This window comes from Anser brachyrhynchus, assembly GCF_964034855.1.
Source record: "Anser brachyrhynchus genome assembly, chromosome: 17".
NCBI lineage: Eukaryota > Metazoa > Chordata > Aves > Anseriformes > Anatidae > Anser > Anser brachyrhynchus.
In genome coordinates this window covers 2,488,950-2,515,153 of record NC_137710.1, presented here as the reverse complement: position 1 = coordinate 2,515,153, position 26,204 = coordinate 2,488,950, and the positions used below count along the sequence as shown (strand labels likewise).

General features: G+C 38.6%; 3 protein-coding genes across 7 annotated transcripts in view; 2 read left to right on the top strand and 1 right to left on the bottom strand.

Annotated features, from left to right (window-relative positions):
• Positions 1–11,452, top strand: part of KNTC1 (kinetochore associated 1) — a 38,455-nt gene extending 27,003 nt beyond the window's left edge. Inside the window, exons 48-64 of the mRNA XM_080559414.1 lie at positions 116–332; positions 868–941; positions 1,816–2,026; positions 2,137–2,246; positions 2,883–2,932; positions 3,643–3,721; positions 4,404–4,522; positions 4,972–5,107; positions 5,682–5,777; positions 6,682–6,738; positions 7,183–7,237; positions 7,317–7,380; positions 8,089–8,218; positions 9,335–9,424; positions 9,843–9,988; positions 10,616–10,706; positions 10,977–11,452. Of these exons, the coding sequence (XP_080415540.1) occupies positions 116–332; positions 868–941; positions 1,816–2,026; positions 2,137–2,246; positions 2,883–2,932; positions 3,643–3,721; positions 4,404–4,522; positions 4,972–5,107; positions 5,682–5,777; positions 6,682–6,738; positions 7,183–7,237; positions 7,317–7,380; positions 8,089–8,218; positions 9,335–9,424; positions 9,843–9,988; positions 10,616–10,706; positions 10,977–11,036 (1,785 nt within the window). The 3' untranslated portion in view covers positions 11,037–11,452. The remainder of the gene's footprint in view (positions 1–115; positions 333–867; positions 942–1,815; positions 2,027–2,136; positions 2,247–2,882; positions 2,933–3,642; positions 3,722–4,403; positions 4,523–4,971; positions 5,108–5,681; positions 5,778–6,681; positions 6,739–7,182; positions 7,238–7,316; positions 7,381–8,088; positions 8,219–9,334; positions 9,425–9,842; positions 9,989–10,615; positions 10,707–10,976) is intronic.
• Positions 11,453–12,541: 1,089 nt separating this feature from the next.
• On the bottom strand, positions 12,542–16,720 carry VPS29 (VPS29 retromer complex component). Its single transcript, XM_080559447.1, has 4 exons — positions 16,581–16,720; positions 13,909–14,100; positions 13,212–13,447; positions 12,542–12,913 (listed from the first exon to the last, which is right to left on the bottom strand). Exons 1-4 carry the CDS (start codon positions 16,581–16,583, stop codon positions 12,796–12,798), a joined length of 549 nt encoding a protein of 182 aa, XP_080415573.1. The 5' UTR covers positions 16,584–16,720; the 3' UTR covers positions 12,542–12,795.
• RAD9B (RAD9 checkpoint clamp component B) lies at positions 16,604–26,153 on the top strand. 5 transcript variants are annotated; one of them, XM_080559430.1, is made up of 11 exons: positions 16,604–16,771; positions 17,217–17,287; positions 18,240–18,389; positions 18,899–19,013; positions 20,009–20,108; positions 20,740–20,846; positions 22,707–22,813; positions 23,269–23,333; positions 23,889–24,011; positions 24,712–24,967; positions 25,316–26,153. In XM_080559430.1, exons 1-11 carry the CDS (start codon positions 16,738–16,740, stop codon positions 25,442–25,444), a joined length of 1,257 nt encoding a protein of 418 aa, XP_080415556.1. In that variant the 5' UTR covers positions 16,604–16,737; the 3' UTR covers positions 25,445–26,153. The 5 variants fall into 5 exon arrangements, with proteins under 5 accessions (XP_080415556.1, XP_080415557.1, XP_080415559.1 ...); XM_080559431.1 differs by lacking the exon at positions 17,217–17,287 and having other exon boundaries at positions 16,634–16,771; XM_080559433.1 differs by lacking the exons at positions 16,604–16,771; positions 17,217–17,287 and adding an exon at positions 16,778–17,158.
• Positions 26,154–26,204: the final 51 nt, after the last annotated feature.

Below are 26,204 nucleotides of genomic sequence, written 5' to 3'. Positions count from 1 at the left end.
ATTTTCCTTTTTTTGCCCCTACACAAGAAATAGTACAAGCTTTCTTCTTTCTGTGTGATTTTGGTCTCGCTATAGACATTCTGACAATGTTTAATCTTCTTTAATGCTTTTCTAGGTTTCACTGGATACTTTACACATGTCTGCAGCTCAACATGTCTTTAAAAAAAAATTGAAACCAAAAATATATGAAATGAGAAACACTGGATATACATCAGTTGTTAACAAGGAAACAACTAAAACCGTGCAGACAATTCAGTCATATCTGCTGTCTATAATTAATCCAGAGTGGGCTGTAGCTATGGCTCACAAGATTGCACAAGAATTTCCAACAGGTAAGGTGCATATCTGATGACCTGAGGGGGAAAGTAATAGGAGGAGGAGCATACATTTGAAAAAAGAAAAGCTAGACTGTAACCAAACGACTGTTCAGTATTCCAAGGTAAAACCTGAGGAAGCTGGAGAACAGAAACCATTTGTCTCCTACATCCAGTTTTGAAAAGTAGGCTAGAATGACACCCATTGTGTAATACTATCACTGTTAAATCCTTTTTTCCCTCTTTTAAGCCATGTTGCCTTGGTAAAAGTTCTTGCATGTTTAGCTTTCCCCAACGTACCATCTTCTGACAGACAAGCTTGCCAGCAAAAGCAAATATTTCAGCCAGATTTAAGCTATCTTCTCCCTTATCAGAATCCAAATAGATACATTTTAGGAACAAGAGCACTCCTAAACTCTTTAGTAGCTTTATAAAAATAAAACAAATAAACAAACACATTAAAATAAAATGGATATTCGGTATAAGTTAGAGGAGATTCATGAAAGCTAACTCTTCACTTTTTCCCCCCCCTTTTTTTTTTCCTTAAAAAAAGGTCCTGACCAGATTCAAGCATTGAAATTTTGTCTCTTTCTGGCCGAGAAATGGTTAAAGAATACTACAGCTAAGGTAATGGCAAACGTCTTGCAAAGCTCTTGTTGTATACTCAGGTATTTGCTAGCTCTTTGTCTCTTGGTGCTTTGGGCACTGATACATAAAATGTATCATAACCAACCCTGTTATGGGAAGTACTGTCTTCTGAGGAGTCACTTCTGTTGTCATTCCCCCAAAGAACTGTCTCTTTCCGTTAACATTCTCCTCTGTTCATGACCTGGCAAAAAATAGGCTTACGGTTCTTGGAGGTTGAACAAATAAGTGTACAACTTGAAGGAAGAAGATGTTCTTTCTCCTCTTATAAGCATTTCTGTTGCTGCGGAAGAATCAGATAGAGCCTGTTCCAGATGTTGGATCAGTAGCATTATTAATTTGTGTTTTGAGTTCCAAGACTCTTTAGCTATTTGTAGGAGCATATATATAAAAGTCTGCTTTGACTCTTTATCTTAGGCTGTTTTTTCATGGTTGGTAGGAAAAAGTGAAAGAGAATCTCATCATTGCTTATAAATTTCAAATATGCTGTTGAGACATGGTGAACACTAAATAGTTCTCTGACACTTAGTCACACTTTTAAATAGAATTGTGCCAAAACTGAACTATAATTCCAGTAGATAAGATTTAATGTTAAATATTTCTTCTTTTCCATCTTACCTCCAAAATGTTTTCATTTTACATACTGGTGCATGTGGTACATATTTTATCTGACTTTTTCGCAACATGACTTTGCTTACAATTTTTTTTTTTAATATTTTCTTGCTAGAGCAGCATGGCTAATATTATTAATACTAGTTCCCCAGTTGAATGTTCTGGACTATAAAAAGTTAATGATTTTTCTAGAGCTGTTGAGTAAAAGGAGATTGCTTTATTTAAAAACTATGTTTTGCTAAAGGATGATTCATGTGAAAAAGCAGAAGTCCTACAGAAGAAATTATGTATACAGTATAAGCGATCAGCAACAGAAAATGTTCTAATAACACACAAGCTGAACACCGCAGAGCATTTAAAGTCTATTGGGAAACCAGCAAATCTTATCATTCTGTTATATGAACACCACAGTATAGACCAAAGAATCCAAAATCCAACTGGCAGAGATTATCCGGGTGAGTATATGCTTAATCTAGTTTCGAAGAACCAAAAAGTAGTTATTTTCAAAAATGCTAAGCAATATAATGCTAGTCTGTAAATCTGTTGTCTCATTCTATTTATGTAGATATCCATACGGCAGCTAAGGAAATAGCTGACATTAACGACTTGGATATGAACAAAATTTGGGATAAGCTGCTGGATAAATGGCTGTGTCCAAGTGTACTGCCCTCAGAAGTAAGTCATCACTGAATATTTGGTTTTGGAGATAAATGGCCAGTTACGTAAAATATATCTATTTTTACTGTTTGCTCAAAAAACTAAGTTTTGTGCACAGTTCACCATTAGTACTTGTGAACCTATTTAAATTGCCTCTGGATTCAGACTACTAACAATTTTAATACTATTCTTATATTGTTGCAAGCCACTGACTCTAGTGAGAATAATTTGAAATGCTTTCCCGTTTCTCTGTACAGAGATTAAAATCTCATCTTTGGTGCTACACTAATGTTGCGTAGCCAGTCAAAAGGAATAAATGAGTGTTTAGAGTCACCAAGAGGGTGAATCTTGTCCTGTTGCAGCTTAGGAAATAGAGGGTTAATTGCTGTCTGTGCAGCATACAGCTGGGTGAAAAAGGGCAGAGAGCAGACATTGCTTCAAAATACCAGTTAGCAGGGTGAGAGATTAAAGAGTGGTGTTGACTGCCAAGCACACGGTTAAATAAAGAAAGGAATGATAAAATTAAAATTCCTTTCCTTGGCTGCATTAGCAGGGGTGCCCAGCTTTTACAACAGGGTTTAAGCAAGGTTATGACCCAGTTATTTATAACGATTCAGATAACTCTCAAAACTACTCTTTCATGTCTTTTTAAAGAAAACTCAAGAAGTCTTCGGAGATGTACGGGAAGATGAAGAACTCCGAAGGTATATACTTCATCTTGCATATAATACAGCAAATTTTTCTTAACTTGCAAGTTTATCTGGCTTTTTCAAGAAACCTATCATAGTATGTGATTCAGAACTTGCTGCTGCAGCTTTGGATAAAATAAATTTTTTATCAACAGTGATGATAAAACAAGTTTAGGCCAGAAATGCCACGATTGTCTTTTTGTGCTGATGTTCCTAAACTCAAAATTTTCCTATCATGTAAGTGATGTTGTCTTTATTGATTATTTCTGCATCTTAACATTTATTAGAGCTGCATAAGAGATAGAGCTGCCCCAAACACAAGTTCTGCTCCTTTGTTAAAAGTGTAAGAGCTACACTTTAACACATGCTGAAAAATAATTATTTAGAACTTCCACGTGTTGTCAGACATGTCGTTTGTTTCCTTCCCTAGAAGGTAATGGCACTAGATTCTATACAAATATCTTATGTTGCCTTCTGATTTTTGTTTTGTGGTGACACCAGTCTTGAATCTTCAAATATTTATGTATACAGTGAAATGCTATTTGCAATAAATTCAAGATAAATGTTTTAACGGTAGTTATTTGAAGGTTTTCTCCTTATTTTCCTTTGAATCTCTTATCCACAAACTCTTTTTGACAGTGAAATATATTTAAATTTGAAGGAAAACCGCACTGTGTTTCAGTAGTTATACTGTACTTGTATTAAAAAGAAATGCATTCTTGCAGAGTTCTGTATCTACTTCAGTCACGTCCAATGGATTACAGTTCCAGAATGCTTTTCGCAATTACAACATCTGCCACATCTGTAAGTTTCTAAATTTTAGTTTTAGCTTGTACTTACGAAATTTTTATCTCTTATTAAAATCAAGTGTTGTCTGCTTAACTGTGTTGGTTTCATTCTAAGGGCTCTGCGTCTGTCTTTGGACGGTTTGTATGTCTGTGTGAGCTCTATGCTTCCCTACCTTCTCCCCTCCCTTTTGGAGTAAAATTGCGTTGAATTTTGCTGTTGACTGTCAAGAGCAGCCCTTGAACCCTGGGTTTTCTAAATTTATTATTGATAGTATGTGAAAATAGCTTCACTAAATATTTTCCAGAACATGCTTTAAACTAGTATAATAATATATTGGCTCACTTTGAGTGGAATTGAAACAGAGGGGAAATTATTTTAGCACAAACTTAACCTTCAGCCACTCACCTGTACTAAAGATATTTATGATACTATATATCACAAGTATTTTTCTTGCCTGTATGAATAGCCTTAAATCTATAAAAACAGCTGGTTTAGCAGTGTTCTTTGAAGTTGACATATTTCAACCAGGTAGTATAAAAGTTGGATGTAAACCAGTCTGTTACTTAGCATGTATTTCTGCTAAATGCATTTCTGCCAGAAGTCTTAGAAAAAGCCTGCAACATAACCTGCTTTCCAGTTGTTCATCCAGTTATTGCAAACTTTCACTGTGTTTTTGTTGTTTTTTCTCCCCTCTCAGCCAATTGGTGTTAATCAGTTGACATTTGCTCACAGGAGCAGAGCGCTTAAGTGTCTGCTCTACTTGGCAGATACCAACACTGTGGAAACACTCTTCAAGAAACCCATTGAGAAAGTAAAGTAAGAGGAATTTTCCTTAAAGTGTTCCTTAATGATGATGTATTGTTAGTCTTTTAACAGACCTTGGAAAGAAATATGTATTTGCAAAATTATTCTTTTTAATAATTTTTTGAGCTTTTAAAATTTCTGACGAGCATAATTAGCTCTTTTAACTTCACTGTAATGCCGTCCAGTATATCAGATGCCTCATATGTGAACCTGAAAGTAACATAACATGTGGATAATATTTTCCAGATTGCAGTTACTTCTGTTGTAATTGAACGTTTTTACTTCAGTAAGATTTCATTAATTTCTTTCATAAGTATAAATACTGTCTACATTTTTTCCTTTTCTTTTTAAAGCAACAGAAGAATACTTTTCCAATAATCTCCTGAGTTTGATTATGTGAGTTATAATAATCACTATAAATATCATTAGCTTCTGGTTTTTGTGATTTTTTTTTTTTTCAGGTATTTTCTAAAATGCTGCATTTATCTGGCAGAGTTTGAAATCTTGAATATTCCATATACCTATGAATCATTTCATAAGAGTCCTAAGGAAGGAATGATAAAGGGGCTGTGGAAGAATCACAGCCATGAACCCACGGTATGCTTTTTAAATCCTTTGTGATTTTTTGTTTGTTTGTTATGCATTTGTGTGGAATGTACACCTTTCTACACAGTACATCTATTTCTAAACAGATGTTGCTCCAATATGCTCTGTCCTACTCATACACTACTCATGATACGCTACTCATAATTATTTAAAAGTACTGGTGGATATGTAGGAGTTACCCCAAAGACTCTCCTCTTTCAGAATACTAAAAAAAAAAGGTTAATGTGCTGCATACTGCTCATCACATAATTATTTCCTGCTACTTACCTGAAATACAGACATGCTAGTCTAAAATTTGAAAACCACAGATGATAAAAGCTTTATTTAGCCTTTGTAAAATTAGAAAGTAAGTATCAAGTATAGGTGTTTCTTTGTTGTTGTGTTTGTTTGTTTAATTCTCTTTGCATGTTGAAAATTATTTTCCATGCAGCTTGGTTAAGACCTTTCAGGAGTTAAAGGTCCCTGTAATACCAATAAAATCTTAAATTATGCTGACAAACAGTAAAGATTTGAAGATGATGAATGTGTGTTTATTAAAATAAAGTGTATCCTTACTCTTCTTTAGGCTGTTAGGCTGGTGACAGAACTGAGTCTAGAATACAAAGTATATGATTCCCAGCTGTGGAATGGTCTACTACAGAAACTTATTGGTTTCAATATGGTAAGGAATTTTTAAGCATTAATTTCTGCAGTGATGTGAGGAAAAAGCCTTTTTTTCCATCACTGATTTCTTAAGAATGCGATTACATAAATAGTAAACCTACTGTGAGCAGCTATCTCTATTTATAGTTTAGGTTGTTTGCATTAAACCGATGAAGCTTTGAGGAATTTGTATTTTACCAATACTGCGTGAGAATGTTGATCTTAAATTATTATAGTTGTACTTTTTTTTTTCTTTAAGGCACAAGGCCTTTCAGATGGCAAGACTAAATCCTATGATAACTTGAAAATTGTCTTCATATCATTAAAACTGTGTATTACTTTATAAAATTACAGTTGTATGTTAATGTATATACACAAACGTGCACAAACAGGTGTATATCTGTATGTGTATACATACATGCTCAAAAAATATTACCCCTATAATTGATTATGATAATAATCCTGATTTTTGTCATTTATAATGTCAATTACCTCTTACTGTCAAACTGTACATTATGTTGCTACAACCTAAGGAGGAAATAGATGTACCTGGCAATATGGTTATATCAGGAGCCAGGTATTCAAGCTAGCTTTAATCTAGTAAGAATTTTGCAACAGTACCAAAGAAGACAGAATTTAAGTTTATGAAGTTTTAACTTTATGAAGTTTTCAGCACATTATATTAAGGCTACTGAAAATCTTGAGTATTTACTGAGACAACGTATACTACTACTGCTGGTGATAACTTAATTTACATAAATCCTATTTCTGTGTGCATCAGTTACTCACCTCAAAGGAACAAAGGTGCCTTGAAGAACTGTTAATTTGCATTCTGCAGACAAGAAGAATAATCCAGTTCTGTACACTATTGACAGTTCTTCAAAATCACTGTGGCATTTTATAATGGGATATTTTTGTTTCAGATTCAGTATCTAAGAAAAGTTTTGATAGCAATTACTGGGATTCATTCATTATGGGAGGTAAGCAAATATTCTTCAGCTCCTACTCTTCCCTTAGCAAGCGTTTAGCGTTCTATTTGTGTGTTAGTGAATGGCAGCAGTCTACTAAGAGGAGTGTTACTCATTGAAAAGATGCCTTTTGAATGAGTATTTTTATGACACCTGCAATATGCAGATGAGTATAGTTATTAATCAGTAAAATAGTGTATTTTGCTCTTGAGGCTCCTTCAGTAAACACTTATTTGGAGGTTTTTGTTAAGTTTGACAGAATAACTTAACCATCAGTCAAAATATAGCAAAATCTTAGACTACGCAATAAGGAAAGCAATGTTAGGGAATAATTCATCCAGTATACAAAAGAAAATCAGGCTTCTTCTACCTACAGTGGGTCAAGTCAAGATGTCTGTGTTTACATTTAGTAATAAGCAAACAAAGTTGTAACTTTTACAACCTTTCTGTCAACAGATTCCCAACTTCAGTCGAGCTTGGCGAAGTGTGGTTCTGTCACCATTTCTCACAGGTAGGATTGTTATTAATTACCATGCTTGTATAGAAACTTAGTTATGTATTTACTTTATCACGGCTTCTTTATTCCTTAGCTTCATGTCCACCAAGTCCTAAACAGGTAGAGGAATGCTGTGAGTGTTTCGTGATTCTGCTCAAGTAAGTACATAATGCATACTGAATTTGGATTAATTTGAGTGGAAATGCCCTGTTTGTAATTTCTCTTCCAACAACCTGGCCTGGAACATGCAAAGGAGCTCTAAAAAACGGGGAACCTGAGGCGTGGGGAAGAACCTTTTGCCTGTTGTGGAAAGGGCAGAATCGGGGCACGTATTCAAACAGAAATTCTGTGCTTAGACTGTTCGCAATGTATGCGGTAACTCAGTACCTTGGCTATCTAAACGGTGCTTGGAACAGGGACTTTGCGCAGACTGCTGAAAACCAATTTATCTGCCCCTCTCACTGTCCCCACAAGGGATATCTGTTCTTATCCTGACACTTTAAGACTCATGTTCAACCCAAAAAGCCCAGTTATCTTTTTTTTTCTTAATATTTTGGGAAATAGGCTATATTATGGATTAAGCCAGAATATAAGAGAAAAAAATATTCATTTTCCTACAAAGAATAAACCTGACATGGTAAAAAAAAAAAATAAAAATCTAGTATGCCTGTACACATGGTTAACCTATATTATATTAAGGTTCCAACCATCCTATACATGCAAACAGTTTTGCATTACCTTTGCAATGTATAAAAGCACAATAACCTTAGATTAGTAGTATTTCAACTAAAGAACAGATTACTCCCATTTCATGGCTATAAATCAAAGGTTGTAATGTTGAGAACTTTCCTCATCTTCTTCTGAAGGTGTCCTGTTTTGGCTGACTTGGACGTCATTGGAATAGCTAAACAATATGCACAGTTGGACCTTCCAGCTCTTGCCTTGGGATGCCTGTTGCTGATTCCTCAGTCTGAGAAGCGAGAGCAGCAAATTCAGGTAAACAAGAAGTTTTGTGTTGCAGCTGTGCAAAGGAAATGTCATTAAGCCTGTTGTATTCAATGGAGGCTGTGCAAGATGACAACTTCTAAACTCCAGCTTGTTTGAATATATCACTGCTGACAGCTGCTAGACATCTCCCACCCTCAGAGGCTACGGCCTCAGACTTCTCCTTCTGAAAGAGATCGTGTGAACACTTCCCTGTTTTTTTTAAGTTTTGACTCATTCTCAGCAGCTTTTTGTCACATGACTTCGCCTTTTGTGGGTTAGAGAACATCTTAGGGGATCCCACCCTCAATCAGTTATGAAGTCAGTAATATCCAGCAGGGGGCTTTAGCAGCTGACTCATCCATTTACTTCCTGAAAACATGCACCAAAGTATCAGGTTCCCTGATAACGTGAACAGTCAGTATGCAGGGGGGGAAAACCAACAACCAACCCACACGCAAGTCATACGCCAAAGCAGTGTGTGAAGCTGGTGACAACACAGATAATTGCTGAGGTGCTAGCAGTAGGCCAGTTTAACAGCCGACCGACCATAAAAGTACAGAATCCTTCTTTGGAAAAGTGTTCAGACTTGAAAGCTCCTACTTAGAAAAATGCTTGATACACATCACAAGTTCTGATGTAAACCTTCTCTCTTAAAGCCATTTCCTCATTATTTGCGTATCTAGTTCCCTTTCTCTTCTTATCTCTTTCCATTAATTTATGCTCTGCATCATTCTCACAGACGAAGCGTATAGGCTGTTCCCCTATCTGTCCTGAGCAAGCTGGCACTCGTAAAGGCACCTTAAATTCTTAGATTCCCATTCATTTCCATTTGAAGTTAAGCCAGGAACATTTTCCCAACTTACAGCACCAGTGTAAGATGTAGTCTGCTGGCAATGAGTCAAAAGAATCTGTAACCACTACAGCGAGATACCTTTTGAAAGTTAACAGCGTTAGTAATTACTACTCTTTCAGTCAAATTGTACAGATCGTGGTTTGAGAATTTCATGTTTATACCTCGAATTTCATAACGTTAATTGTTTCTGAGTAAGTAAAATACTTGTTCTGAAGGGAAAGAGCTTATGCTTTATTCACAGAATGTTAAATTTATTATTTTTTTTTTTCAAGGGTTTCTTATCGACATGTAACATGGAAACTGTGCTGCAACAAATAGATGAACATATGAACATTGGAGAAGTGGTGGCTTTTGCTTCTCAGGTAAATAAATAAAATTCACTTAATTTGCCTTTTACTTACAGGCTTTCTCAATGATAACTGTTTACAACCTTTTTTTTGTCTTATAGATTGCCCCTATTTGTAGGACAGCATTGTTTGCAGTAGCACTGTTTTATATTTCTTAACAAATGTTTCAAGCAAAAAGGCCAAATGGCTTATGAAATTGTACTCTCTCATCTTGCCTTGTATTGCCTTCCTTAAAAGCATGTTTCTTAATTCATTCCTTTATTAGAATCTGAGATTAGTCTTGATAAAAAAGCTGATGTTTTGCAGTACTAAAAAAAAAAATAAATAATAATCCTGCTTTTTGGGAGTCCAGTACTGCTCGTTTTATTCAAAGGTCACATTTCTTATTTATAAAGCATTCATATTTTTCCATTACTAAAACTTGAATCTACAGATTAGATCTTTGATTTTGGACAATATCATAAACGAGAAGCTATATGAAAAATTTGTGAGAACTAAGTATTTTCCACTGGTGAAGCAACAACTGATGAATACTCACCGAATGAAAGAACTGGTGGATTACTTTGCCAGCAAGAACTGGTAGGTTAACAAAAAGTAAAACGTGATGCATTGCATATGGAAACTGAATCTCTCCTTTACTTTAGTTTCATTTATTTGAAGTCCTGGAGATTCTCTAGTACTTGCTCTCCAAGTTTTTAAAGCATTGCTAAATTAAAGCAATGCCAATTAATGCCAAAATAGCAGCTTATTGCCCCTGGACTGTCAAGATCAAGCTCAGTTAAAACAGCGGAAATCTTGTCAGAAAAAGCAAACGTTTTTCCTTTGAGTAACTTCACCATACAGTCAGGTGAATTCAGCTCAGTTGCATTATGGAGGGACAGTTTCAGCCACGGTAATGCTCTGAAAACAATAAACAAACTGCCTGTGCTCAGGAATGAGTGGGTTTGCTGCAGTGTTCCAAAAGTTGGAAATACCTATTATATTTCACTTTTAAACACCAGTTATCCTGCAGTCAAAACGGGAAACAATAAATAACTATTTAAAGTCTTTTATTTATTTAACAGCTATGGGTTAAATGCTAGGACCTATCTGACTTCAAAAACGTGGAGTTAGACCTGGGTTTATACTTCAGTGAATATAGCCTAAATTCTTGGCTTTTTAAGACAACTTCAGTTGACAAAGTTGATAAACTTTTTCCTCCTACAGCACTGATGATGCAACAGCCCTAATTCAAGAGTATCAAGAGAAATGTGGAAATCTTACTCTCGTAGATAAATCATCATCTGATATTCTGAAGGTAAAACAAAACACTTTGTACCTCATGCAGTATTTTTTCCTCTTTTTATAAACTAGGACTTCCACTCAACTTCTAGCAAAAATACTTGTTAGTGGATTTATTTTAGTAAAATATATTCTATATAATAAAATATCCCTTTAATTGATGCAAGTACATTTTAATTGAATCAAATTTGAGCAGTGCTAAACCTTATGCTTTCAAGCTCTTTCACAGGTCTTAAATTATATCCTGTTTTCTAAACCCTTTTAATATTGTCCTCTTGCCCTCCAGGTGTGTATGAATGGACCAGAGGAGACTGGCAAACTAGAAGAGTCATCAATAAGGTGTTGATTTATCCTTTGTCTTTTCTCCCTCTGCTGGCAAGATAAGTGCTATGCATTAGGAATGTACTTACTGATCAAGTGAACATTGAACTAAAACCTCACTGCTCTTCTTCCAAAAGCTATTGCTAGTTTTCCACATTTTTTTTAACTGTTCTATGCTGTTTCTACTCCATACTCTGCCACAATTCATATTTATCGCTTTGATTTTAAGAAGGACTAAAACTGATTTCCTTTACTTTTGTATTATATCTCCGTGTTGAAGTCTGCTGTCAGGATCGCTCTAAGATTTCATTTGCACAAACATAATCTTGCATAACTGTAATAAAATTTTAAATTGGAAGTGTTACACTTCATGTAAAATATACCTTTTAGACAAATTGTAATTTTAATTAAAGCATGAGCACAAATAAACTGACATATCAATATCGACCTTCCAGTTTTTTATAAACTTTACGAAGAGGCTGGTAAACTTACTTGTCAAGAAAGGCTGTTGACTGAGTAGAACACATTTGGCAAAGTTTCCTTTTGACTTTGTTCTTTATCATGCTGTAGACATTAAGAAAATGATAGGCATGTATTTCACTGCATAAAATTGCAGTTAGCCAAAGTTTCCTGAGATCCCGAGCTGAAATACTTCATCTTTTTATAAGGTAAAAATAAGCCTGCTTTAATAGAAATAAGATTATGACACACAAGTAAATATTCTAGCTGATCCTTTAAGTTCTATGGATAACTCGTTAATTTAACTCAAGCCTCTATAACAAATACTACAGAGCTTTTTGCACAGATACTGCACTGAAGAAAATAGTGATACAAAGGACAATATATGCAAAGGAAGCAGGCCATTTTTCTAAATGTTGTGCAGAAGACAACAGATAAAGCTCTTTATTTATATTGGAAAATTAGCAGTCATGAGAAGCGGTAGCTGTTAAAATACACGCAGTTCCCTGAGACTAGGGAAAAGTTCCAGTCTTCTTGAACAACCCATTTTTCAGGCTTCAACAGTAGTACAAGTGTTATATGGAATTACACTATTTAAAACCTTTATATGTGGAACAAATTATGTAGACATAATATCAGATATAAGCCATAGATAAAGGAAAGCTTCTCTTTACTGTTTACAGAATTAATGAGACTGTCATTCATTAAAGCATAGCAGTGTTTGGAATGGCTTTGAGTATAAAAAGACTGAAGTTCAACTTAGAATAGTGATTTCACAGTAGGAAGTTATGAAAGTGTTCATTCTAATTTGTCAAAAATCAATCCAGTTTTTTCTTTTAGCTTAATTAGGAATGAAAAAAATGCAAATATCAAACGGATTGTGAAGCAAACCTAACATGTCCCCAGTGCCCTTAACTGTTTTGTTCAAACCTTTTACATTTTTCTTTTAGATGGCACTGAACCAGCACATCAAGCTCTTTGCTAAGCATTAGGTAGACAGTACTGCCAGCCATTAAAAAAAAAAAGCTGTTGCTTTTCTTTTTTTTTCCAACAACAGTTCATAAAGCTTAGTTTTTCTATGAAGTGAAGTTTATTATAACATTAAGGAACAGTATTTAAACAGTTATTTTAATGGCATATTTTACAAATCAATTCATACAGAGAAAATAAGCAAACACAATGTTGTTTTAAAGTTATTACCAAGAAGCTACATTGTTAAGCTGTTAGCAAGTAAGTGAAGTAGTACTGTAAACTAACAATCAAGTATTGTAGTAACTTGCAGTTCCAGAATGAGATGGTAAAAATGCCAGACAAGCAAATATATTTTAAGATTTTTTGTACTCAATTCTTTCTACTTTCACATCATCTCCAATTAGTTGATAGACATACGTAACTACTGTAGAAGCCTGGATATCCATCAGCACAAATGAAGGAATGATATTGCTAGAAAGAGAGGAAAAAAAATCATATTGTTTGTATATAATAACCTCAGTAGTGTTTCATCATTAGACTTCTTAGCAAGATTCGCTCTCATTGATTCCAATTTTGTAAGCACAGTACATCAGATCTGAAGCTTTATTTCTCTCAGTGTTTCACTCCAGGACACTTAGCAATGACTATAAACCCCTCCTCTGCCTGACATTTAGAATGTAAATATTAACCTTCACAAGGAGTGTTGTTTGTAGTTTAGTTTTGTTATCAGAACAAAAACCCCCACAGGTAGTTCCCATACTCTACTTACTTTTCTAAGGCATGATAAGCTCCTGTAGCTGATCCTGGGTTGATATAGAATTTGTTTTCATGTTCAAATGCCTCAAATTTGTGTGTATGTCCTGAAATGAGGATGTCCACATCAAACTGCCTTTGTAGCAGTGCCAGGCTTGCCATATCACCCCAAGGAATGACCTGATGGCCGTGAATCAGCCCGATTTTGAACTGTCCAACAGTTACAACTTTCTGTTCAGGATAATTCAGGTTCTAAAAATCAAAAGTAAAAAAAAAAAAAAAACCAACAACACCATATTAGATTTCAGATTTATATTAAAAAGCTACACAAAACACAGAAATGTGGAAAGCCTATGGAAATACCTCGTGAATGGCTCTACCGCTACCAAACGAGAGCTGCAATACTGCTTTTATGAACACTGTCAAGAATTTGGTAAAGACGCAAGGAACTTCAAAGATCTGACAATGGGAGCTCCTCTTGGCTTGAGTCTTAGACTTAGCAGCTAAGTACATAAATTAGGTTTATTCATCCTGATGACAGAAGAGAACTTACTGTGCAATTCATATCAGTTGGAACTCCAACTCTTTTGCTCAGTTTACTTTTCACTCATAGTACTACGTAAGCTCAGTTTGCCAACTTTTACTTAAAGTACAAATAACACAAACATTGCTTTTAGGTAAGAGATTAACCAAATCTCAAGAGAAGCCACTACCTCATCAAAGTCCCCTCTGACAACATGAACATCCCCAGCCAGAGTCTTGAGGTAGTCATAAGTGTCCTTGGTGCAGAGGTTTCCCGTGCAGAGAATGTGTTGGATCTTTCCTGGAACCAGCAGCTTTTTGAATTTGGCTGGGAGGCTGTTGCAGCGATGTGGAATGTGAAGATCTCCTAATACTAACACCAACTTACCAGGTGTCACGACAGGGAAGAAAAATCATTACAGATATTTAAGACAAGAATCACTACATAACAGAAAGCACTGCAATGTCATCAGTTTTGTAACTGCATTTTGATATAAAAGCTACTAAAATAAGAATGAAATGGTGATGGAATATTTCTGCATTTGGGTGAAAACAAGGGCCCTTACTAATCTCGAATGGTGTCAAGAGGAGGGCCTTACGAACTTAAGGGTCTACAGAGGTCTTTTTTTATTTTGTTGCTGAAAGCAAGCCACTGCAGAGTATAACAAAAGAACTGTATTAATACTTGATGTAATTTACACAAATTTGGGAACTACCATAAACTATCCCATATTCTGTTTTCACTTAAACATTAAAAAAAGGAAAAGAAAAGATAGAGGACATCTCTACCAGATGTTCTCAAGTACAGACCTGGCTAAACTGTAGTCAATTCCCTTAAACATCCTTCAACCCTGCTTCTTTCTACATTGACTAACTTCTGTGTTTTTATCAAGAAAAAAAAAATAGCAAATTTGCAATGTGTGTTAATAGTTAACCCGAACAGGAAGCTTGTTCCAAGCCCATACTGTAGGAACCACTGAACAACAGCACAGTAAGACTAACAAAACAATGAAATGAAAAAAAGAAACAACACTGCAGCAGAGAAGGTAAGATAGATTATTGCATACAGTGTTTCTATTCCCAGTTTTATCCATTCACAGTTTCATTACAAAATATGCAAGGAAAACAAATTTAATGGCAGCTTCGAAATTATGGGTTCAGATCAAGTAAGGCCATGGTTTGATATTTTAGGCCTTAGGTTGGCTAATAAAGAAGTAATTAATGCAAGCAAAGTAGTGATAAATTAATTTTGCAAGAAGGGCATGGAAAGCTCTATGAAGCATGGGTGTTATGCTTCTACACTGAAACCACTGGATTTAAAGCCAGGCATCCCTGTTAGCCTGATGGACACCTCCCAATTAACTGTGGCAGATTATCCTCCAATCCTAACACTTTGCTGGAAAGACTGTTCCTAAAACGACAGCCATCGAATCTGCATAAAAGACACAGTCCAGAAATGTATATACGCCTACATACGTAAGCAATAGTAACCACATCAAGTCACCTTTCTTAATTTTTAGATTTTTAGGCCATGCAGCTATCTTCATGCTAACAGTCACCAGAAAGGCAAAGAAGACTTGGGTGTTTTTCTTTCCCCCTTTTCTAATTAAGAATGTCTTGATGCCATCATGAAACCCATTCATCTTTTGAGAGTACACAGTTGAAAATACTGGTAAACAGTACAAGAATTCTTCAGCCTACAAGCTACCAATTTGAAACCAATCCAGGAAAGAAATACAAAGACACGTCTTTTAATGGCCTTTCAAAAGTTCTCCGAAATACTAACTAGCTCCTTCTTGTGACGATGTACTGGAAAGCACGTAAAAACGGGTAGCGAGTGATTCTGATCATTAAAGTGGCAATCGATGGGTTCTCTTACTGACACCTCGGGATTCAGGCACGCTGTCCCCGTTCTGCACGTGACGTTTAATCGCACCGCACTGCCGCTTACACGCAGCCCCACTGCAGTCAGCAGAGCTGCACCCAACAGAGATCACCTCCTTCGCTGGTGAGCAGGCAGGGCGCGCTCCCCCAAATCCCACCTGAGCTCCCATTACTTACATTAAAGCTTGGAAAGCCACCGTAACGACGAGTGAAGGCACCCAGGTGTGACTAGGGGCTGGGGTGCAGCCGGGGAGCGAGGAGCAGCGCCTGGGTGCCTCCTGTGTACTGGGGGTGCCTTCTGGGTGCCTCCTGGACGCTTCCTGCCTATCTTGGGTGCCTCCTGGGTGCCTCCTGTGTACTGTGGGTGCCTCTTGGGTGCCTTCTGCCTGCCCTGGGTGCCTCCTGCCTGCCCCTAGGTGGGTCCTGGGTGCCTCCTGCCTGCCCTGGGTGCCTCCTGGACACTCCCTGCCTGCCCTGGGTGCCTCCTGCCTGCCCTGGGTGCCCGCTGGCCGCCCCCCGAGCCCGTTCGGCGCACTTACTCTGTGCCCGGCCTTAGGGGCGGCGGAGTTGATCGCAGACAGGGGAATGGAAAACGGGGTGAGACGCGACCAGCGTTAAACGAAAAGGAAGCAACAGAAAAGAGAAACACAGCCGGATGAACGGGGAGGGGGAAAAAAAAATAAAATAATTAAAATTAAAAAAAAAATCACAATTAATGATTTGTCGGCGTTATGAGAGAAGCGTTAAAATAAAAATCATGAGGGGAAAAAATTAAAAACAAGCCGCTCCGAGCGCAGCCCCCCCCCCCTTCCCCTTCCCCTTCCCCAGGCCTAGCCTCCCCCCCCTCCGCCTCCCCCCCCCCCGGGCGCCGGCTGACGGAGCCCCCCGGTAAGAAGCTGCCGGGAGCGGAGCGGAGCGCCCCGACCGGGGGACGGGGGACCGGGGGCCGAGCTCCGGGGCCGTGCCCGCCGCCTCTCACCATCCTGCCCGCCGCCGCCCGCGCCTCCCCGCGGAAGCCAAGGCCCCGCCGCCGCTACGGCGCCTCCGCAGGGCCAAGCCGGCCCCGAACGCGTTTCTCCGCCGCCCGCCCCCCTGCGGCTGCATCCGGGGCCCGCCGTGAGGGGAAGGGCGCGGCCATGAGGGGGGTGCTCGGGGGGGCTCCCCTCAGAGGTACCGAGCGCGGGCAGGGTGCGGGGGGGGGTCCCCTCAGGGCGCTGCCTCAGCGCGGGCACGCGACGAGACCCCCCTGCAGGGCCCTCGGGTGCCCCTCGGGGCGAGGTCCCCGCGCTCGTTGCCGCCGCAAAATGTCTTTTTTCTGACTAAAATGGTGGTCGGTGTGGCCGTGGGGAGCCCCTCGGGGGGACGCCAGGGCATGTCGGCGGCTGCTTGTGCAGGGGGGTGCAACACCTGAGGTGTGCCTCCGTGGGGCAGCCCTGGAAAGCACCGAGGTGCCGCTGCCACGGGAAAGGAAAGAGTAGTTTGCCATCGTGTCTGTTTTCTTGGAAACCTGTGGGAAATGTGGAATGTTCCCCCTTAAATTATCGTGGAGAGGATGCGGTATAACTCGTTTTAACTTAAAATGCACGTTGCACTGTTTTGTTTTGTTCCCTGTTAGTGTTTGGAAAAGCAATACACGCCATAGCACGTATTAGCGATGAGTTTTGCTTTGACCCCTTAGAAAAAGGTGTAAGTAAATTTGATTAATTATCAGTTTAAAATTTTTGTTGGGAATGTGGTTGTTCTGTTGGATATTGCCTTAGCTGTTTTTCTACAGGTACGCTTAAGTCTGAGTTACATTCCCTCTCAGCTCCCTCCACTTTCAACGTGGACAAATGCCGTATTTTCTGTAATTGTAATTATGCAGGTTATATCCTGGAAGATTCATACCTGCTCTGCACCTAATATTCTTGGAATTTGGTGTTACCCAAGGTGAAGCTTGTCAGGACATCCGGATTAATACCAAGGGTTTTATTTCCATTGTCACGGGTCAAGAGGTTTATGTTTTGTACCACATCAGAAATTGCGTTTGAACAACATGTTTTTGTATTGGTATGACTCAACAGGAAGAATGCCTCCCATTAATCAAACACCGCTTCCCGCAGAATTAGGGTTTTCTCTAGAGGTTTCTGAGTTAAAAGCGATCGACTCAGCTTGCTGGGTGGCTGGCAGGTCGCAAGGGGAGATCCTTTCTTTTCATGCGTGAAGTATCCCGTAGGTGATGGTAAAGGCTTTGCTCGTTTGTGTGCCTTGTGTGGATGGGCGTACAGGAAGATTGTTTTAGAACAGGCTCCAGTCCTTCACATAGCTCAAACACAAGCTGGAGCTCTGAGTGATTAGGTAACTCACACTTCAAAGCTTAACTCACACACTTAAATATCCCGAGATTGGATTCCTGTGCCTCCATTACACCTGTGACTTCTGACCAGTAATAATAAAGGTGATAAGTCTGAACATGATAATATGCATGATCCATCTATATTTGTTCTGAGACGGACACATTTAAAGGTTTTGTGGCTTACGTATGCTCCTGAAGCACGGAGGTAGCTTTTTTTCTTTTTTTAAAGATTCAGTATATAGTATAGTATATTCAAACTATTCAGAAATAGTTTGGAGTTAATGATTTTACATTTCTTTTCAGCTTGCCTTAAGATCAGTGAATTCTTCAAGGTCAGCGTATGCGTACATCTTCTTCTCATCTATGTTTTTTCAACATTACTGCTGGACAGCTGTGTCTCAGCCATGTCAGAAAGAAAAACAGTTATCACTTCCATGTAAATTATTAATTAAGGTATGTTTTAACAGTTCATTATGCCCAGCTTTGAAAGCAGCGAATTAGCTCAATTTCCAAATGAAATTATAGGGGGAGGAGGATCATACAGGCATGCAGATCACTCTGAACTTAAGTGCTGCTGAGCAATTCTGCGAAAGAGAGTGTTCGTATTTAACTGTTTAAAAGGTGTACTTCTGAGCTGTGCCCAGCGGTTTCCAAAGCCTGAATCAGTTTAATCTTGGGGTGAAGGAATACTGCGTTTCTGGCTCTTGGGTGTTTCTCCTGTAGCCTTTGAGAACAGTACAGGCCAGGAGAGCTCTGACCAGTTGTTCAGCAAACAGCCCTGTCAGCCACGTACTGCAGTCGTGGGTGAGGCTGGCAAAGATCGGTTTCGGCTGCCTCCACGTCTGCTTACAAAGCAGTCTGGGGAAGCCATAAAAGCTCGAGATGAACTGCATGAGGCTGGGGAATAACGTTGCAAAACTTCTTGGTGAGTAACCTCTGCGCTGATCTTTTTTCTTCCCCAGTCAGTTCTTCCTGTATTTAGATGTGTAAATGTGCTGGAAAGGAATGTAGAGAAATGCAGCATTTATACAAATACTAATGAGCATCACATAACTTTTCAGCTTCTCTGCAGAAATGGTAGGTTACGCAAAAAGTCACTTTCCAGAAACAGAAGCAGTTTAAAACAGCAGGATAACATAATATTTAGTGTAATTACTAACTGAGTGTTGTTGATGGAACATTATGCCAAACACTTTCAGGCTCTTCACATCAAAATTTGTATTCAGCATGTACGTCACCTTGTTAAAAAAAAAAGTTATGACAGGATTTATCAGACTAACTTTCTTCAGTTCAGTAGTTATGCATACTATATATTAATTGTCAGCCCACAGCTTACACCATTTAGAATTAGGCTGGATTCAGTTCTGAAAAACACACTTTATGGAATTTAAAAGGTGAGGGAGGGAAGTCCTGCCTTGGCAGGTGTTTGAACTTGAGGATATAGTGGGTCTTTCTGCTAATAACACTGCAGCTCTTTAACGTGGTAGCAGGTCTGATACTCTAATTCCAGCAGAACAGCGTGAATGTCCATTGGCATTAGTCTCTGCAAAACTCATACAGAACCATAGCTTGCTGAGCCTGGCTGTGTTTTATATTATTAAACAAATCTAGCTTATATAAAGAGGTTATATATTGAATGAGGTCTCAAGACAAATAAGCTCACTTAGTTCACACATCAGCTCCTGCTTATCTAGAAACAGAGACCTGTAGGGTTTGCATTATGTATTCCACCACCATTTATATTACTGTAACAGTTAAATATTGAAGATTTTTTTTTTCCCATGCATTTGTTGGACTTGTTGCTGTTCATTCATTTGCTGTGAATTCTTAAAAAACTCAGATGCTGGAGGGAATAACTAATAGGATGAAGGAAGTGTTAGATGGCATTTTAATTCAGTCTTCTAGTTGTGGGTGAGTTACTGCTAGAGTCAGTTACTTTCTCTATTGAGATGTCTTAAAAGAACAATTAATACTAAAAAAAAAAAATAGAATTTTAGACCCTTGATTTTTAGACTTTAATGTAAGCATTACAATTCTAACTATTGATTTTTGTTCATATGCTTTATACTTAGGTATTATAAAAACATATAATCTGACTTTCCAAGAATGTGATCCACTGCAGGCTGTTTTTGCAAAGCACATGTGTCCGAACATACTTAAAGTCCACTCCAGGTAATGAATAGAAAAGTATTTTTTCTGAAGAGAAATCATCCAGGAGACAGTACTGCTGTTATTAACATAAACAAAATTTGGTTAGGGCCCACAGTCAGAAATGGTGAGTTGCTAAATCCATTGTTCTAATACTTGATACGTCACGTTACATCTTCAGAAACAGGGATCATTCTGCCATGAATCCTGCTGCAACCTTGAGAAGTGTGTAGTGTATAATTTGAATTCACACCTTTGATCAGCTTCCACCTCCAGCAAATTAAGGGGTGCTTAAATTTTATGGCCAAAGAATCCAGTAATAAAAGTAGAAGGGTTTTTAATTGCCGTATGTACGCATATAGAAAGGTAGCAGCGCTATATGTGTATGCAAGGCTGATTGGGCAACATACACAGGTATTAAATGTAAGCAAATTTGATTTCATAATTGCTAGTTGTATTTTTAGATTTCTTACATACCTAGTACTGTATAAATCAGCTTTAAAGCTACAGCATAACTTGAAGGGTTGCACATTTCAAAGGTGTTTTTTCCAACGATATTGCCAAGGAGCAATTTTAATTTCTAATGCCAGTAACAATTGCTAGATAATAACTTGTGTCATGTAAAATTATTTTAATACTAAATTAAATTTTATAGGCTGCTGGCTGATATAATGATCCACTTTCCAACCAGTCAAGAAGAAGTAACTTTATCGGTTACCCCAATGAAGGTTTGTTTCAGGAGTTACGCTGAGGAAGATGCTGGTAAGGAAATGCAAAATCCAAAGGGCTATTGGGACTACAGAACGGGTGAACTGCAGGAATAACAACCTGCAACAGAAATGGAAAATGCATTTCATGGCTGAATGAGATGGAGATAATTTTAAGTCCGACTGCCATCCTCTGGCTTAAGAAACGATGGTTTTAATAATATTTTCCTGGTATCGGTGGCAGATAGCAGACTGAGCAGCCAATTGAAATAAATTACACCATTTGCTGTAGGCTTCAACAGAGGTAATTACCGTGCTGTAAGAGCAGAAGCATGGAAACAGACAGGGAAAAGGAGATAATATTAGGCTTTAAAATGAACTATTTAAATCAGAGTAACATAATTAGAGAACTGATACTGTTACAGAGTGTATCTAGCGTGTTAGCTGGCCTAATACTGTTATGTTGTGTGTTGTTATTTTCGGATCTGAGATGGAGAACAGTCCAGATTCTTGGCGTGTGACTCAGACTAATTTTAATGTTATGATTGTGTTTTTGAAGTACAGGTTCTTGTGTATCATATAATAAAGGGATGCTTTTCATGCTTCTGACCAAAGCTGAGGATAATGACCTGGAAAAAGATGACTGCCTGGAGTGTAGGTGTGGGGATTGTGCTTAGAACAGGCTAAAACAGTGGAGAGCAAGAAGGATTAAGTGGTGGAAACTGACAGAAGTGAAACAGGAAAGAAATTACTGAAAATACTATAAAAAGATTACATTTTGAAGGAAAAAATATTATTTTAAAAACATACTTTTAAAAGCATTATTGTAAGAAGGAGAGTGAAAAAATAGTAGGTAGAAATGCAGTGGGATACCGGAAAAAACAAACAATCAAATGGGAGAAAAAGAGGAATGACAGATGCGGTTTTTGTTGCGTAGCATGTGATGCAGAGTACTGCCTGCAGCAGATGTTCTGCATGCTCTGAAACAAAGCGTGTCCTTTGAACATACCAGCTGCTGATGGATTGGGTTTTTCCACATTCAGGTTTAATTTTCAGAGACAGAAATTACAGCTTCTGCCTAGGCTTGTTTTCATTTGCACGTGGTAGGCTCTGCCTTGAAGTTGGCAGGTATGCTGTAAACATTTATTTTTGCAGTTCTAAGGAACTTTACAAGAGTGTATTTGACCATGCAGTAGGGCCTTGGTGAAGGCTGAGAAAAAAACTCTTCAGCAAAGAAAGAGGAGGCTGGGACTAGTTTAATACTTCCCTAGCAGCCTGGCTTTGGAAGAGAACTGCTTAAGCTGGTGTATTTTTCTGAATGCCTCTGAGACTGGGATGCATCATGGTAGTACCCTCTTATTTTCTTTTCACACACCTGATAATAGCTAGCGAGTAGTCAGATGACAGCGAGCAACAATTGAATACCTGATGCTGGAGAGCTTATTTTCCATCGTCATTTGCATAGTATCAGGAAAAGATGACGATTTGGAATAAGTAACCCAAGTCCGCTTTCATGGTCCTCTAATCACAATTGCTGACAACCATCAATCCGTTGCAGTCATGCTGCATTTTGGTCTTCCCATCTCTGCAGCAGTAAGAAGCTGGCAATCGCATTTGTGATCAATGCCTGTAGATAAAGCAGATTTACAGGAACGACAGCAGGCATCAGGACTCCATCGCATAGCGGAACATGAAATAAGTTCTGTTAAAAGCTGTGTAAATCCCCATAATATGCTGTAAATAATTTCAGGAGTTTTTTATTTTATTTAAATATAAATTTAGATAAGCTAAACATCTATTATTGTTAGTCACCATTTGTTGAGACAGTGCTAACAAAAGCATCACGATTTAATTGTAGTTTTGAGTTCAAATCTCACTGTTCCGAATTCTTGACTTTCTTGTTATTTTCAAACAGACTTTTCAAAGACAATGCTTACTGAAATACAGCTAAATCCAGATGAATTTGACTACTTCCAAGTTGGAGTAGACTCTGAAGTGACGTTTTGCCTTAAAGAATTGAGGGTAAGTTAAGGATTTGTCAATTTCCATTAATTTGCATGACTTGATGTGGGCAATGAAGAACGATTCCTCCTGTAAGTGTTGCACCAGGCCTCCTGGCTGGTAGCAGAATTTCACCAGCTGGTTAAGGATTGGCTTTAAAAACAGGCATCCTTAGGACACTGCAGAGTCCCTCACAGCAGCCTTTGAAAGGCAAAGCTTTTAAACCAGCAGAAAAGTAATTTCAGTGCTGGGCAGACACATAACTACTGGAGAAGGCATCATTGGCACAGTAGTTCTACTGCAGAGGTTTCTTAGGCAAAGCTCCAGGCGGAGAAGGCAGGAAATGCACTCTAGAAGCAGTAGACTTTTACTTTACTTTTTTTGCCAGTAAACAAAAACTGTAATAAACGTGTTCTCTAATGTTAATCTTCGTCTGTGTTTAAAATAGCACTTAACCACTCACCCCTTCTTTTCAGGGACTACTGGCATTTTCCGAAGCTACCCACGGTCCTGTCTCAATCCATTTTGACGTATCTGGGAAGTACGTTCTGGAACTACCTATCTCGATATAGCACAGTTACAACTCTACAGCTGGTTTTTTTGACTGCAGGTCACTTGATACGTATTTAACTGTAAAAAAATGTTCATTTCAGAATAGAAGCTCTATTTCTAATTAATTTGCAATACAGGGTTAAGTAGTTTGTTACTGCGCATAAAGCATTTAACATGGACACCTGGATTACTAAACTAGCCATGCTGTCTAGCAAGCACCCACAAGCTGCCTGGACACTTCAGGTTCTGAAGCCTAATACATGCAGTTTTATTTAGTGGACAAAAGAAATGACACATTTTTAGTTTAAAATATAACTTTAGCAGTTTTTATTTAAAACTACAATTTAACTAAGCATAATATTGTGTAGTATTTGCTTGTTGATGTATTTAAATCTAAAAGGAAGCCATCTTAGGTTCTTAAGCAGCAAATATTAATTTTTTCAGCTGGGTATTTTGTGATCTGCATGTATTGAATTGCACGAGCTGTGTTTCCTCCCAAAATGTAATGATGCATGCTGCTTCATCTCTGGATATTTGTGTTTAGACCAGTTGCTTTCAGCATGGAAGACATGGTGCTGGAAGCCAGCTTTATTTTGGCTACATTGTCTGACATCGACAAGGGGACAGCTTCCCAGGAGCCCCCGTGCTGTTCACGGATTCCAGAAAGGTAACAGTGGGATGAGGGAGGCAGGTTGACTTAGCAGGCTGAAAAGTTGAAGTTTTCCCGCTAAGTCAAAGTGATCTGTGTATTCTTGCAGGGTGTTCGTAAGCATTGTACTGATCCTGTAGCCTTTTTTCAGAGGAAAACTATGAACTAGATACATTCGGAAAAAGGTTGAAGTAGTTTGAGGCCCAGCCAGAGCATGACAGAGAGACCTCAGTCTCTTTCTCCACCTGTGGATTCTTTTCATCAAAGCACACGGCTACGGTGTGCTGTTTGTATAGGCAGTGCCACAGATCAGACAGCCACCGGGTGCTTGAGCAGCCCGCGTCACCTCACGGGTCTCTTACCATTAGCGAGCATGCAAGGGAATGGTTTTAGCCACACGATCCATTCTTGATCACAGACAAGTTCCATTATCTGTACCACTGAGGAACCGTGGCTGTAGCAAAAGGTGAGCCAGCAGCCAAGCCTTTTGGCATTATTTCTTAATATCGTGAACAGCACTGAAGCTTCTGGCACAAAGGAGAACGTTCCTCACTAGCCCCTCATTAGCTTTACCTCCATGGAGTTCTGTTACAGTAAGAGGGGAAGATACTTGCTGAATCTGTTGTAAAGCTGTAGTGCTTGCCATTAGCAGGCAAAGACACTTTAACAAAGACACGCAGAGGCCAATTACTAATCTGACCTACACTCTCTGATCTAGCTCAAAGGCGTACGTGGGCAAATCTGAAAACTCCTCCATGGATAAGGACTGTAATGCAGAAGCAGTTGCTTCCAAAAAGCCACGGCAGAATGAAAACAAACAGAACGCAGAGCCAGCGGCACCTGCAAGTCCTGTGGCAAAACAGAATACATGCAACTCGGGGAACGTTTTTAAAGATCTTGAGGGAACAGCCATGCCTGAGCCAGATGACCAAGCAGTGCTGGAAGCAGAGTCAAGAGAAGCTCATTATCACAAGGTAAGGACACTCCCGGTCATGTTTATGTTGTATTATAAAACAGTGAAATACCTTAGCTGGCATTTAAAAGCTGGATGCTGCGTGTAGTCCAGGGGCTACAACTACATGGTGGTACTCAGTGTTCCACGTAGCATTTCAATGGAACCAGCTTTCATAGCAGCGTAGCTGACAGAAACATCATGTTTAGCTATAATGCTGAAAATAGTTTACTAGGAAACACCACCACAGACTGACGGAGACTTTAAAATGTATTTTAAAAATGGCAAAAGCGTCAGAAATAATTAATTAACCCCCAAATTCTGTATCACATGCATCACATCTTACTCTTGTAAACGTTGCATTTTCCAGTTTCAGTTCTTGTTCTTTGGAGCAGTTTCTCCTAAGAAGGATGCCATCAATCACACCTCCCATAGTTTAGCAACAGCTAGTGACACTGAAGAGGATTTTGGCAACATGCAGAGCTCCCAAGTTCTCTAGTAACACGAGGTGTACGAATCCAAGACTAATGCGGACCGCCTTGAAAGACAGAAGCGTATTTGACATGGCGTAGAGCAGTTTCTAGCCTTAGAAAGAAGTTTAATTCTGTTACAAAAATGTCCTGCAGTTCTTAGGCAAGCTGGAACTTCATGGAAGCTACTTGTTTGGTAAATTGCATTTCACTAGCATCTATTGCCAAAGTCTGGGAAGTGGATGGAAATTCCACTCAAGTGTGTTTGTTTTTTTCCCCTCCAAGGGGAATGTACCAAAAAGACAGAACTACTTGGTACAGAGTACTCTATCATTTCCTGCCGTGTCAGTACCGGTTAAATGTTTATTCTCTACATTAAGCACCAGTACTAATAATTTTAAAGCCGTAGCTGCTGTCATAATATAAATTTAGGTCGTTTAGATTTGTATATGATGTATTCTGTAGACACATTGCTTTGCATGTTCAGCTTTCCAGTCTCACAAGAGAATTCAAATTGCGTTAGCACTTCAGACAAATTAAACTACTGTTGTAAAGTCGGAAGCACTGAATAGGAAACCCACCTACTGCAGCACAGCCAAATAAATACATTATTGCTACATAACAGCTGGCATTCTTACAGAAATCTTGTAGAAGTAGTATTTAGCTGAATAAATGCATTTCTATGACAACTTTGGTTAAAGAAATAAAAATTGTGATTAAAAAATGATTTGAAAACACGGCTTACGAGTTCTTGTGTTTCAGCCTTCAGTTGTTCTTTTCCCTTCCCTC